Here is a 14,022-nt window from a genome sequence, read left to right as displayed (position 1 = left end):
TCATCAAGTGTCTGCGTCAAGCCTCCGCCGCGTCCCTGTCTGTCGTGAACCGCAGTAACAGACCTGTGGGCTCTTAAACAGCTCATTAAAATCCTCCTACTGTCATTTCAAGTTCCAGACGCCATTAAGAGCCGCGCTCCATTCCCCCTCCTGCACACATGAACCTAACATCGACTCTGTCAGAGGAGTGTGGTGAACAAAGCCATTCCCACTGAACGACCCACAGATACTGGCGCGATCTTGAGGCACAGAGACTGCAGGAAGTCACAGCTTCCCTCCAAAAGTCTCCTCTCTGTCGAGTCTCTTGGTGTTTGCTCACCTTCTGCGAGCCGTGTTTGCGCTCCGATTATGTTGTCTTTACAGTTCTGACTCACTAAGGGTCTGTGATCGCCACCATATGTTGAGCTGGACTCACTCCATGTTCGTCGTGCCATTCCTCCCACACGCCGCCGAATATGTTTGTTTCACTTTTAACTTTCAACCGCAAACAAAATCTGTTCAGTGGAAACGTCACGTCTGTTCTATAGATGTGGTTCTTCTTTAGGAACCCTGGAGAACTGACAGCAATTTTTAAAAAGACCACGGTCCAATTCACCCCTGAACCTAATGTGCTGGTGCTGACAGTTTTCTGTTTCAATCCCATGCCCAGCACCATTTGTCACAGAGCGCTGCTCCCCACTGAGATGCAACCGCGTGCTATTCACTGGGGCCGCCCTTGGTTATCTCCCAGTGACCCACCTACCTTTTTTAAAACCATCCACCATCCGACGTGGCAAGTGCCAACACGAGGGACAGTTACTGAACCTTTTATGTGGTCTTTAAAGCGCTCATCCACCGTTGTTAAAATCCAGTGTGTAGCTCTCTTTTAATCACTCTCTGAAAGAGCGCTTCATCAGGCGCAGTCGTGGTCTTGACAGCTTAATAAGTGTGACGGCCTGACGTGCGGGATGGTGACTTGGATCTGGCGACGCCGCAGCGTGTAGCTCTGAATTTAGGCCACTGTGCTCCCTCAGGCTCAGCACTTGTGAGCGGGATTCACAGGGGTTCTAACAAGTCACGTCTAAATCGGAAGCGGGTTGAGTTTGCCGAGTAAATGAAGAAGAGCATTGTCTAAATGCGCTGAGGTGGCTTGTGCAAAGACTGGCAGAAGATCCTGGTGTTTGTGGCGTCGTCGCTCTAATGTGATGGAATGAATTGTGGAGTTCCACCGAGGGGGTTGTGCCGCTGTAGAGGGAAAAGATCAGAGTGTTGACATTCACACTCCAGCAGAGAGCTCATTAGAGCGAGGGTGAGATCTTCGTTTGCTGGAGAGTCCAAAGACAAGTCCGGAGAAAGCTTTTAGTGGCTTGTTTTCATCTGCGTGTTCATTTCCCGCTCGCCATTTCTAATCCTGGATTTCCTCGAAAACCTTGCCCTCAGACTCGAGTGGGTGTATAACTGCAACACTCGTACCGTGGAAACAAACTGGTCCCCAGTGGTCTTGTTGATGCCAATGGTATCAGCATCTCCCCATCATTTTTAGCCGCACCCATTAGTTCATGGATGGGAGCGCAGGTGATTTAGCCCATCTCAGCTGCACTGTGAAAGGGCAGGGACTAGGGATGCGCCGGTCCAACCTTTAGGAACCGACTCCCGATACTGACACCTGGCCTTTGGATATCGGCCAATACTGATACAATACCAGTGTTGCCTTTTATTGTTGTCAGTGAAAGACAAACGTGAACGCCGCGATGCTTTCTAAGGCGCTCCATTAACTTGGTGGTGTTGAACCTTGTGGGGTCACTCCCACCCCTGGACACATCCACTGGCACACACTGCATGTCATTCTGACATGTGTGATGTCAACAATAGCTCAAAACATAGTTTAAATGTCAACATCAGCCACTTGGATCTGCCGTTTTTCACCGATACCCAAGGCTGGATCGGGTTGTTATCCAGATCAGGACACCCAGGGAAGGTGGCCAGTCCAGTCGAGCTAGACGTGCAATACTTATTGAGCACAGCTCTGTTCACATTCAGGAAGTGTCCTGACATTATTGTGGCGTGGGACCCACAGGTGGAGCAGTAGGTCCTGAGGTGAACCGCTTCTACAGCGGCTCATCGGCGCTACAGCTAACACTGTTGCTTGGCTGTTCTCTCACTGCCCACTGAGAATGCTGCGGCTCTGCGGGAGCTCAAACACCTGGTAATAACACAACCGCCCTCCTCCAGTGGAGTCAAATCTCCATTCCTATCACAGCGTCAAAATACCAACTCATATTCCCACTCAGCGGTTTGCTCCAAATACAATTATCTAGTTCAGCAGCGGTGCGAGCGAAGATGCTTCCGGAGGCTGCGCTCGCCTGCCGCTGTTGACGCACTCGCATCTCAGCAGGAAAACAGGAGCAGAAAGCTGGAAGAATCTTCATTTCCACAGCAGAGGAGCGCGTCAGGTTCAGTGTTGCACACGGCGTCATGACGCCCGCCGCGCGCTCCTGACGCCGTCCTTCAGAGAAGCTGGAGCCGTGGGCCCAGCATTAAATCACATTCCGATCAATACGCACCCAATCTATCGGGCTGCTGACTTCAAAGCAGAAATACAAAGCAGTAATGATTTTCTGCTTTCACCACTGAGTATTCGAGCACAAAATGCTAATCTCAAGCTCATTCGTCAGAGGTGGAGGAGTAGAATTTTGATGTGTTACACCTCACTAGAGCTGGACGGAGCACAATAAATGTCACGCTAATAAAACACTATTGGGATCAAGACGTTAGCAGCGTGTGTGTGTGTGTGTGTTGCTGCCGGGTTTATTGATTCGGCCGGCGTAAACAGCTGCACACTGCTCTCGGGCTGAGATGCAATAAAGCAGGAAGATCAGGTTCATGTGATTCCGAGCAGGTTTGCTTGAGGACAAGTGCGTCCACGAGTTCCCTGCCTCCAGTTTATGAACAACTTCAGGGACTCACAGCACCGTGGCCAAGACTGGTTCCCACTTTCATCCATCCTGCGTTAACCTCTCTGCTGGCTCCGGCGCAGGAGTCATGGTCGCATGCCGGTTGGATTCCAGCGGACCCATTTATTTCCTGTATTGGACTGGCAACCTGTCCAGGGTGTCCCCGGTTTCAGCTGGTCTAGACTCTGGTCCTGTGGCCTCCGCATGCAGGAATACAAAGGGAGTGCAGCAAGGAATTTCCAGGCAACACTTGTACTGACTGTTCGGGCAGTGGAGTGTCTTCAGTAGCTAACTATTGTCCCGCGCGCTCACTCACTAGCTACCAAGAATGCGATGTGTAAGTTGTCGTAGCTCATTTTCCTGACCTCAACTGATGCAAGTGTGGGTCCTGTGGGATCATTCGTAGCTTCAAGAGTGGATACGTGCGGTACAATCCTCTGAAAGACGTCCAGCGCAGGTGTGCGATCTCCACACTGGAGCCTTTGCTCGGCTCTGCGTCGATACGTTCCACTGACAACAAGTTGAGAAGCGCGTTCCCGCTGCGCTGTTTTTCTTTGATTTGTCTCATTTGGTTGAAGTGGCTCGCAGACCCGAGCTCGGCGAAATCATAGAGCTTCCTCCAGCTGCACCAGCTGCTGCCGCGAGGAAGGAAAATTGAGCGTGAACTTAAATGACTAACATCATTAACTCAATTAGCATCCGCGTGTACAACATCAGGAAGAGACGAGTGTTAAAGATGAGCACGGGACGAAAGGCAGGGTGACAACAACCGGGGGGGAGAGGGAGGGTTCACCAGGGGTGCACTAGGAGCCCGACATGAAAATAAGAACCCAGACCGTCTTAGGAAGATGAATCCTTCTGAATCCATGATTCAGAGTTGGGAACTGGTGGAATGTTCTGGCTCAGGTTTGAGGTGAGATCCTTCCCCAGTATGAGCCACATCATGGGGTCTTGTTCTCGTGTGAGGGTACTGGATGCAGCGTCCTTAGTCTGTCACGATGACGATGACCACTGGCTTTGTTTTTTTATTTTATTTTATTTTGTTATATTCCTGACAGCACTTTATTCCAAAGCACTTTGCTAGTTGGTGGGATCCCCACAGACCATGGCTATAAAGTTGATTCTGATTCTGAAAGAGCAGGATCAGTTTATGTCCGCAGTCTGCAGAACAACGCGTCGTGATTAGCTGATGTGTACGGAGCTTTGTTTTTCTTTAATGTCGCGCAAGAAATCACAACAGTCTCCACAGGACGCACTTAGACATATCCAGATTTTCATTCATTTACCAGGGAAAATATGCATCTATCAAGGAGTTTTCACTCCTACCAAAACGCTCCTACCTGTTCCGCATTAGCTGAAAGACGCTGAAGCCTGTGATCATTGACAGTAACATGGTTTGAAACGGACGGGTCCATTTTCCTCCGTGAAGGCAGCAGACTGACCCACTTTTTTACTGTGACTTGAGAGGCAGGGGGGCGTGGTGTTCAGGAGACGCTCACTGGAGCCACTCCAGTGATCCAGCATCAGAACAGGAACCCAGTGGTACCCAGTGGTCACCTGGCACCCTCATGTTCCCGGGTGGGACCTGCACCAGCACCAACTCCAACTGGAAACGGTGAACTGGTACAAACGCGCGGCTCTGGCTGGAGGCGGATGGACAGGATCTCACATGGTGCAGTGGATGAGGGAGGAAGATCGGACGCTGCTGTTATAATTCAACGCCAGACCAAGTTTTATAAACGCCCCCTCGCCCCCCTCCTCCCTCCTCCTGGCTCGCCTCTCTCTCTTTCTGGCCCATTTGAGTGAAGCTCATCCACTAAAGAGGAGCTCTGTTCCTCCTCCTCCTCCTCCGTTCTTTGTGAGATAACACAGCGCTTCATGTTTCCAGAGGAGTGACGCCGAGCCAGGGACCCGCCGCAGCTTGAGGAATTCTCTCCTCCCCGCTCCGTGTTCATGCGTCTCCCTGCTCCTCATCCTCGCCAGGAGTTGCGCTCACTTGCCGGGGAACGATGTGGACGCGGACAGTAGCGGCGGTGCTGGTCCTGTTGGGCCTGTGCGGAGACTCGATGGCGGGCTTCCCGAACCAGATCAACATCGGTAAGTTTCTGCCGGTCCGCGGTGAGGAGTGAGGCGCCGAGTGTGTGACGCGTGTCTCTGCAGGAGGTCTCTTCATGCGCTCCACGGTGCAGGAGCACAGCGCCTTCAGGTTCGCGGTGCAGCTCTACAACACCAACCAGAATGTGACAGAGAAACCCTTCAACCTCAACTACAACGTGGACAACCTGGAGTCGTCCAACAGCTTCTCCGTCACTCACGCCTGTGAGTATCCGCTCACTTCTGCACCTGTTAGATCGCTGCCGCGTCTGGCGCTGTTGTATCACTGGACCTACACGCTTCACGCTAGTGGGCGTCCTAAACCACCGGTGTCCAACTCAAGGCTGGGGGGCCAAATCTGTCCCGCCAAGTTCAACGATGTGGCCCATTGGAGATTTAAATTAAAAACTGTGTCAGAAACCAGGTCACCTCCAGCGCGTTTCTCTATTGTGACCAGCGCTAAACCATTTATTGTATTTATTATAATTCTTATCTAAAACGACAGGGTCATGTGACCAAAGCGCTGTTGATGTTGCCATGCCTCTCTGGCTTCAGCGCCACTGAGCGTGTTCCTATCTGATCGAAAAGTGCTCTGTGGAGAGGAAGCCGTCCATTGGGCTCCACTGGAAACTGTTGCAGTGCATATGCCAGGACTGTAGGGGGCGCTGTTGGGCTCTAGCCACAAATAAGAAGACAGCATGCCGCATATGCAGCTCATTGAGCTTTTGTTACAAGTCAACACTGAATTACAAGTCGTCAGAGACGTGAGAAAAGTTTCTCATTTTGTTCATTTTAACTTTAGTAATAGTTTTAATTTTTGTGTTTTTGAAGCCCTCCTTAGTGTCTAAACCCAAACGTCCTGTTGCTCTGAATTAGAGTGAGTATAACTCCACTTCCTGTCAGATTCCAACTCTTCCAGTGAGTTGCATTTCCGCGCTCCTGGTAGTCAGGACGCAGTGATGCTGGGCAGTTGAGCACTGGAGGTCAGAGACAAGTCAGAGCAGCTGCTGATCCCGGCCCACAGTGGGAAGTGTCAGAGGGGCCACACGGGAACCAAACTAGACCACAGTGTCTCTGCTCAAATGATGAATCATGTTTGCTCGCACGGCTCAGCGGCCTGTGGCCGAGCAGCCAGGGCTCAAACCTCAGTCCGACTTTTAGACTGGATGTTTGATCTGCTCGGGCACAGCATCAAACAATGAAGCTCATTTCAGAGACGTAAGAATTGCACCGTCAACCCACCTCAGACAAGTTTGCCATCAAACCTCTCACCTCTTGCTGCTGCAGCTGGTGACTCATGATGCAGAGGTGGTCTGCCTGATGGATTCTGTGTGTGTCCGATAACAGAAATGATCATGTGTGCTGGGACACGGCGGCATGACTGTGACACGACAAGCAGGCGAGGCTTGTCAAGCGGGTCATTCACACGACCGGCCCGGTCTCGGGTCCAAGTCTGTTTCGATTTTATCCCGGAGAAATGACGTGACTGCTGGGAGCAATCTGTGGCGATGAAAGAAGTTTTCTAGTTGCACACAAGGCACTTTGACAGGAGACACTGTTCTGTCGCATCAGCAGCATTTGATGGAGAATACAGCGGAAAACAGCGGACGTAGTAGTAGGAAAGGTTGGAACTGCCAGGCAGAAGGTGGAGAGGAAGGCCAAATAGGAGATTTATGGAGGTGGTGAAGGAGGACATGAGAGGAGGAAGCAGGGAACAGGGTGAGACGGAGAAAGATGGTCCACTGTGGCCAGCCCTGAAGAAGAAGAGAAGAAAGAAGAAGAAGAGGCGGAGCTAGTTGTCACCAGTGACTCGTCTCTGTCGCAGAAGCAGCACGTGTTGACATGCTGCCCCCTAACTGGCCAGAGTGAGCACTGAACAAAGGTTGGACGTCGCTGTGAGGGCGGTGTGAAGTGGGACCGTGGGACCCTTGGCACCAAAGAAAAGTGCCCCTTCCTCTTCAGTCATTAAATTCCTGAGGAAAAAACAGACTTCGATTTTCGTTTTTAGCCACAAACGCATGACCAGATTTAGCTTAGTTCCATGGCTTCGGCAGCAGCCCACTGAAGTGTGTGAGGAGCGCCATCCCATGGCTCGCTCTAACTCCAACCTTTTACATAAGGCGCTGCCCACGGCATCAGGAAATGCAGCGGGGTGCGGTGAATGTGCTTCAGTTGCAAGCCTGATGTCTCAACATAGGACGCAAGAGTCACGTGAAGATAGTCAGCGTTGAGACCTTGGGAGCTGGAATGAGTTTGGACTTGGTGCCACTGGGCCAGAACTGGAGAGACAGGCTGTCTTGTACATGTGTGTAGGAAGTCATGACTGAGTCAGAACAAAATAAAGTCAAGACGTATTTGTTCCTGCAGGTTTATTATGGCTGCCTGGAATCAGGAGTCATGATTCCTGATTCCACAGCGTTTCTGCTCGCCTCAACAGTTTGTGTGATTCATCCGCGGCTCAGCTTCCACCTGCGCTTTGTGAGGATGGAACAGCGCCGTCCTGCCTGCTGTCTGAACCGGGTCCATGACAGCAGGAGTTGTTAGCCGCCGTCCCGGATTTCACCACGTATTGTTTCTGAAAGAGGCTTGGGTTTGAACGTGAGAGAAGAGATGAATTGTCTTCCTCCTCGGAGCTCTCCTTGGCGACGCTGCCAAGCCGCCGCTTCAGGATCTTGCAGCAGAAGTATATTTTGTGTTTCCGTGGCGTGGATTGCGTAACGCCCTGCTGCCTGGTGGGCGTCGGAGTCAATGTTTTCTGACACATTTGGCTTTCTGGCGAGGCGCCTCATCTGCTGCGGCTCAGGTTATGATGATGGCGAGTGTCACGACGGCCGAGGTTGGGGTTCAGCTCTGCACCACCACCGCCGACACGTGAAGATTTACCGCCCGCAGCTCCTGATCTGTGTTTAATTTTCAAGTGCGCCGACGCAGGAGAGCGCTGCCGTCCTCCGGCCGGGTCACTGTTTAATGATTTGTTACAAATCCCCCGAGGCAAGTCACAGTGTTGTTGGCAGTTTGGATCAATAGGTGGACGGGCTCTCTCTCTGTGTGTGTGTGTGTGTGTGAGAGACAGAGAGTGGTTCCGGTTTGTTATCCACGATGGAAAAATCAATTCCCAACCTTCTTTTTTTTTTTACCGGGCTAAATTATGATTTCTGGAAAACTTCTTGCTGGATTTTCAGCGGGCTGTGAAGCTGTGATGGCGGCTTCCAGGCTGAGCGCGGGTGGAGGGGAGTGGCGGTGGGGGTCGAGGGTGCTCTGCAACTTGACCTCATCGATTGCCGCGAAACTTCACCGGGACGTTGTTGATTACGTGCCTTCCACGGCTGACAGGAAGTATCGACGCCAGGCCCGATGCTCCACACGGAAATGCACCGGAGGTGGGCGATGCTGTGTCTGACATCGGCGTGGTTACGGCTGCACGGTGAGACCTGGTGTCAGCAGCCTGGTCAGTGAAGTGCTTGACCAGTTGTGGTGTCTCCCGTGAGCTGAGCTGGGTTGTTACTGTTGACAGCAGAGGATGAGGCTGGAACCTTCCCTCGGCCTCGCTCCCTTCTTTGCTGAACCTCACGGACCTTCTCCACGTGTCCCTCACTTTGACTCCATGAGCTCTGATAGACTCATTTCTGATCTTGGGATCTCTTCAATGACAACCTCTGTATCTTCATCTCTGACTCTTCTAACTCTGACTCCTGTCCATGCTTCCTCACCACCTTTCTCATCGCCTGACTTCATCCTGTGTTCTCCATGCTCTCCGCCTCATTGACCCACCACCTTCTCACTCCCCACTTCTATAGAGCCACGCCTCCATCACTAACTCTGCCATCTTGTTTTCCTTCATGACACATTTTTCTTCCTGTTTTCCTTCATTTTTCTTCCATCAATGAATTTCCTTTCTGTCCCTTCCTTTCCTCCTTATTCCTTCCTTCCTCCTTATCATGGTCTACCTACGAATTCCTTCCTAACTTCTGCTTCCTTTATTTTTTACCTCCCTTTTCCCTTTCTTCCGTCTTCCTTACATCTTACCTAATAATTCTCATCTTTCCTCCTCCCTTCTTCTCTACCCTTGTTTTTTGTACCTACCTCCCATCTTCTTCTCTTCCTTCCTTCCTCTTCCGTCCTCTTCTCTGCAGGTCCTGCCTCCATCTCTGTAGTTTCTTCTCTCCTCTTTTTGACCACATCAAATGACTATATCATCCGCTAACATCAATGTCCATGGGAGGCCCCCCGTGCTCATAAATCGCTTCTTTCTCTGGTGCTGCACAAGTGAACACACTATTCTCATCACACTGTCTTTAACCGAGTCAGAGCAAAGAAGGACGGATGAAGTTGTGAAGGCAGACATGACTGGAGCCCTCATTAGACTGGCGGGTTTCTCCTGGGTGTCGCGCTCTCACAGGTGTCCACTGTGACAGATCCATTAGTGAGCAGACTGAACGAATTAGCTTTCAAACATCCAGTCGGAGGCGCAGGTGGAGCGTTGCCATGCAAACTAAGTGGAGGATTGCGTGAGTCCAATTCTCCATTTGCTGCCTTGAAATTGCCCCTGACTTCTCCTCACGCTCTGCAGACAGATCGCCGTAAACCTCCATCGAGCCGAGCCTCCCCGAGTGTCAGGTGGCGTTAGGCTTTCGTACGCACGCAAACACCGCTTCGTTCCAGCGAGCTGGAAGAGAAGCGACTAAATATGTGATAAGTTTTACCTGGCGAGCGGAGAGAGAGAGAGAGAGCGCAGAGAGCAAGCGTGAATATCGTGCTCCGATTTCACCTCATGCATCTTTGAAGAGCCGACACGCTTTCACTGAAACGACTCGTTTAGCGTGTTCCACGCAGGAGCCTCGCCGCCAAGTGGTCGAGGAGAGATCGAGGCCAGTGTCTGCAGCACGCACGACTCCGCCGCTCGCTCGCTGTGTTCACGACTGTCAGTGCCAGCCCGTTATATATATATATATATATATATTCCTGTCAACAGACAGATGAGAGGGGAGTCTCAAACCCTGGTAACTCATCATCTCATGTCACCAGGAGGTTTCATCCATCCCCTTCCTTCCTTCCTCCCTCCTTCCTTCCTCCCTCCTTCCTTCCCCCCTTCCTTCTTTCCTCCCTCCCTTCCTTCCTTCCTATCCACCATATCTTCCCTCATTCTTTCCGCCTCTGATCCTTCCCTTTCATCTCTCCTTTGATTTTCTCTTGCGTCTTTTCCTGTCTTCCTTTCTCACTTCATTCTCTACTGTGTCTTCTTTTCCTTCCCCAACTGCACCTCCTCATCCTACCTGACCCCGCCCACTTTTCTCTCTTCCTTCTTGGTATTTCCTCATTGTGTGATCCCTTCCTTTCACCTGCCCTTTTCTTTCCATCCCTATTTTTACTTTCCTTCCTTATGTCACCTCTTTTTCTTGACTCTTTCTTTCCTCCTTCCTTTCAACATTTCTACACATGACTTTCTTTCCGTTTTCTTCCCTTGTTTGTGCCCATTCTTTCCTCCTTTGTCCTTGTCCTGTCCTCCCTCCCTCCACCCTCTACCTTCTTTCCTCCTCCTCTTTCCTCTTCCTCCTTCTGTATCTGTCCCTCCACGACCCCTGTCCTCCGAAAGGTTCATAGAAACTTGCTCTGAGGAAGTTGCTCGTGTTGAGTGACTGCATGAAGTCAAGTCAGTTTATCTACATATAGACAGGGCAGCGGTTCATCCTCCCACAAAGACGGCGACTCCACAATAAAACTCTCATTAACTTAAACGCCGCGTCTTGGACTCGGCGCCAACATCGGGAGAAAATGCAAAGTCCACACAAAGACGTGCCCGAGCGAGACCTAATCCAGGAAATTGTGGAGCGGCAGCACAAAGCAGCGCGCGCTGCGAGCCAAACTAGTAATCAGCCTTTCCAAAATGTATCTGGCGTGTGGTGTGGATGGCTGTACCAAATGCGTAAAGAGAGGTAATCACTTTGGAACACGGGGGGGTTTGGAGAGTGGCAGCGAGACGTGAAATATACAGACAAGCAATTTCATGTCAAGAGCAGAGTGGGATCATTGATCTACTGGTGAGGACCTCACATGCTCTAGGTGAGGATGGATGGAGTTTTTGACTTCCTGTTAAAGTCCATCTGCCAGCAGCCTCGCCTGTGACGCCGCTCAACTGCCTTCAGTACCTGTTCAGTCCACCAACAGCCGAGCCCCTGAACTTCAACCTAGGGAGGGGCAATATGGAGCATGCGTCATGTTCACCTGTGCAGCTCCAAAGCAGCCAGTTTATCGTGAGATGCAGAATTGTCATCGTGGAGATCGTGTTTGGCGGGATATGGCCTACGATCAGTTATCGCCCGTCACTACTTTATAACCCAAGCGTGTGTCTTTCTTGTCCGGACGCTGATAAAAATATCCGAACCAGAGTCCTGTCAGTTCACATGACCCGCCCCGAGATGACGAGAGCTCTCTTTAGGGATCCGTCCCCCAAAATAGGACATCATTAGATGGCTTCCTCCGTCACGAGCCTCTCGTGCGGCCAGTGACGGAGCATTTCCTCGCTCAAATGGAGTGTTTTGACCTTTAGTTTTATGAGGGTTGCTACTGCTGTTGGCTACGTTGGTGCTGAAAGGTCATGACGCAGCGCTTATGCCTTTGGCTTCCTTCCAACAGACAAATGCTAGGAAGTGGACCAGACTCCGTATCTTGGAGGAAACTGGAGATAGTTTTCGACAAAACTGGGCTTTCTGCTTCTGAAGCTGCAAGACGTCAGTGTCGGAGCGTTTCGGGGCCAAAGCCGGTGGATATGGGTTCAGCTGGAGTCCCGGGTGTCAGGATGAGTTAACATGTCAGAGCAGAACTCATAAGACGGTGATCGCAGCTGACAAGCTCCAGTCCGGAGACGCTGCTGCTGCTGCTGCTGCTGCTGCGGCGTGTTGCTTCCTTACACAAGCAGGCCGCGCTCCAGATGCAGCACCAGGGTGCTGCTTATTTCCGTGCTGCTTTAATGGGAGCGGCAGATTTTTGACTTCCTTTCAGCGGTGGATTTTTAAACGCTGCTTCGCTTCCTCTCCTTTCTTTCTGGCTTTTGTGAGTCCATACTGTGGCGCCAGCTTTAATCTCTGTTCGCAGGTGGTTCGGTCGAGTCGCTCCATACGAGATGATGCCGGGTCTAGGATGCTGTGTGGGACCTTCTTGAACTTCCTGTTGACATCATGCGTCCGGCTTTTAGCTGCTGATCGTGAGTGTGTAGTGAAATAGTGAAAACAGATTTTTGGAGTCAGTGATTCAGAGTGATGGACAAGGGAGGTGAAGAAGAGAGTGCAGGCAGGGTGGCCTCTATAGGACAGCCATGGTGTATGCCAGACCTGGGCAAAGTGTGGCCTGGGGGCCAAATGCGGCCCTTTGAATGTATTTATATGGCCCTCCTGGAGTCAAACCATAAAACTGACGTTGTGGTCGCTGACGTTTTTGTCTTGTGCATTGTTTTTTGTTCATTATGGTACAAATGAACGATAACTTTCTCGTTGGATTATTTTTCTTAATTGTTCAACTTTTCCGTGTATTTCTTGCCCCTTAAAATACATCAGAATTGAAAGTAGGTTTTGAAATGTATGAATCGTTAAATGGAATGTGTTTTAGATGAAATAAAACACAACAAACCAACATATTCTCTGCACTTTCTTTGGGCTTTGACGCCCCCTGTCAAGGCTCAACATATAGGACCTGGCCCCTTAGGAAGTTGCCCACCTCTGACGTGTGGTTTAGAGACTCAGGAGTCGGAGCTGAAGATACTCAGGTGGTGACTGTGAAAGGACATGAGTGGATCAGCGGGACATGGGGAGAAGCTTGGAGACAGATGGTTAGTGGAGAGGAGAGACACTTCTGCTCTTCATCTCCAAACATCCAGGAGGTAGAGGACGACAAATGAGGGTGGTGATGACGGCGGACCTGAGCAGGAGAGGTGATGGAGACCGAGCAGGGTGGTGCTGAAGGTCCATTATTGTTGTGTGGGATGAATTGAGAAGCAGGTGAGGACCCTGAAGGTTGTGATGGCCGTGTGACATTGGCTGTGAGTGGCTGTGAAAATCATCAAGGATCCCAGGAAGCAGAGCAGTTGCTCGAGCAGGGTGTAATGAGGCGTGGAAGTGTTTCCTGTTCGTGCTGGCGGTGAGAGACACGTGAAGGAAGGGCTTCTCCTGCTGCCGTCGTGACCTTTGCCTCACCAGCGTTGCTCTGGCAGACAAAGTAAAAGGTCTTTTACACAGCGAATTAAGTTTTGGAAATCCGAGGCGACACGTTACGTGACGTGCTAGTTCAGATGAAGATCAGCGGTGGAGCGCCTCCCGAGCAGCGCTGCTTCATAACCCGAATCAATTTCCTCTGGATGAAGCGGCGCTTGGATTGTATTCTGCGGTGGAATGCAAAGCGTGTGTAGGTGGCGTGCTCGCAGTCTTCCACTGTGCAGCGGGTGTATTCTTCCATGTAAGACTCCAACAGCCACAGGCGGTGTCTGATGTAGGTTTCTCTTCTGTGCTGGTGTTTTCGTATGTGGGCTGCTTTGAGCTGTGCTTCTAAGATTAGGGCTAATCCAGCCAGTGAGCTGGCTCTTTGGCTGGAGCAAGCAAGAGCAGGGGAGCACGCTGGCAGAGATGCTTCACTCTCAAAGGCTGTAATCTGAGAGAGGAGGACAACCCGAGGAAAAACACCCACTCAGCATCTCACAAGATGCCCCCACGTGACCTCTGCGCTGGACCAGATCAGATACGCCTCCCGACTCCTGACTGACACCACGGCTGGCCTGAACTGGAGCACAGTGCTGGGAGATGTTTCCAACACTGGCAGCCGTGCTGGAGAACCTGCCCCGGCACAAGGGCTGGATGTTGGCGCCCGGGGGGAGAACAGGCTTGGAATATTCACCAGCGCATGAACACACTTTACCTCGAGCGTTTGTGAGAACCTAAACCACTGGAGTGGAGTGGAGGATGGAGGAGTCAGGACTGGACACACACACACAGATGAGATTCACCAGTTG

General features: G+C 51.2%; 1 protein-coding gene across 6 annotated transcripts in view; it reads left to right on the top strand.

Moving 5' to 3' along the window:
* Nucleotides 1–14,022, top strand: part of LOC128747926 (glutamate receptor 3-like) — an 82,050-nt gene that overhangs the window by 10,271 nt on the left and 57,757 nt on the right. For 5 of the 6 annotated variants that reach the window (XR_008412741.1, XM_053846170.1, XM_053846169.1 and 2 more), the window contains exons 19-20: nucleotides 4,917–5,030; nucleotides 5,094–5,252. Coding sequence is in view for 5 of the 6 variants with exons in the window: in XM_053846170.1 (XP_053702145.1) it covers nucleotides 4,917–5,030; nucleotides 5,094–5,252 (273 nt within the window). In the remaining variant the exon portion in view is untranslated. Of the gene's footprint in view, nucleotides 1–4,821; nucleotides 5,031–5,093; nucleotides 5,253–14,022 lie in introns of all 6 variants that reach the window. The other variant, XM_053846173.1, reaches the window with a different exon arrangement.

Source organism: Synchiropus splendidus, chromosome 17 (genome assembly GCF_027744825.2).
Source record: "Synchiropus splendidus isolate RoL2022-P1 chromosome 17, RoL_Sspl_1.0, whole genome shotgun sequence".
In the NCBI taxonomy this organism is placed as follows: Eukaryota; Metazoa; Chordata; class Actinopteri; order Syngnathiformes; family Callionymidae; genus Synchiropus; species Synchiropus splendidus.
The sequence above is the reverse complement of the archived record's forward strand: the minus strand, read 5'-3'. Positions and strand labels throughout refer to the sequence as shown.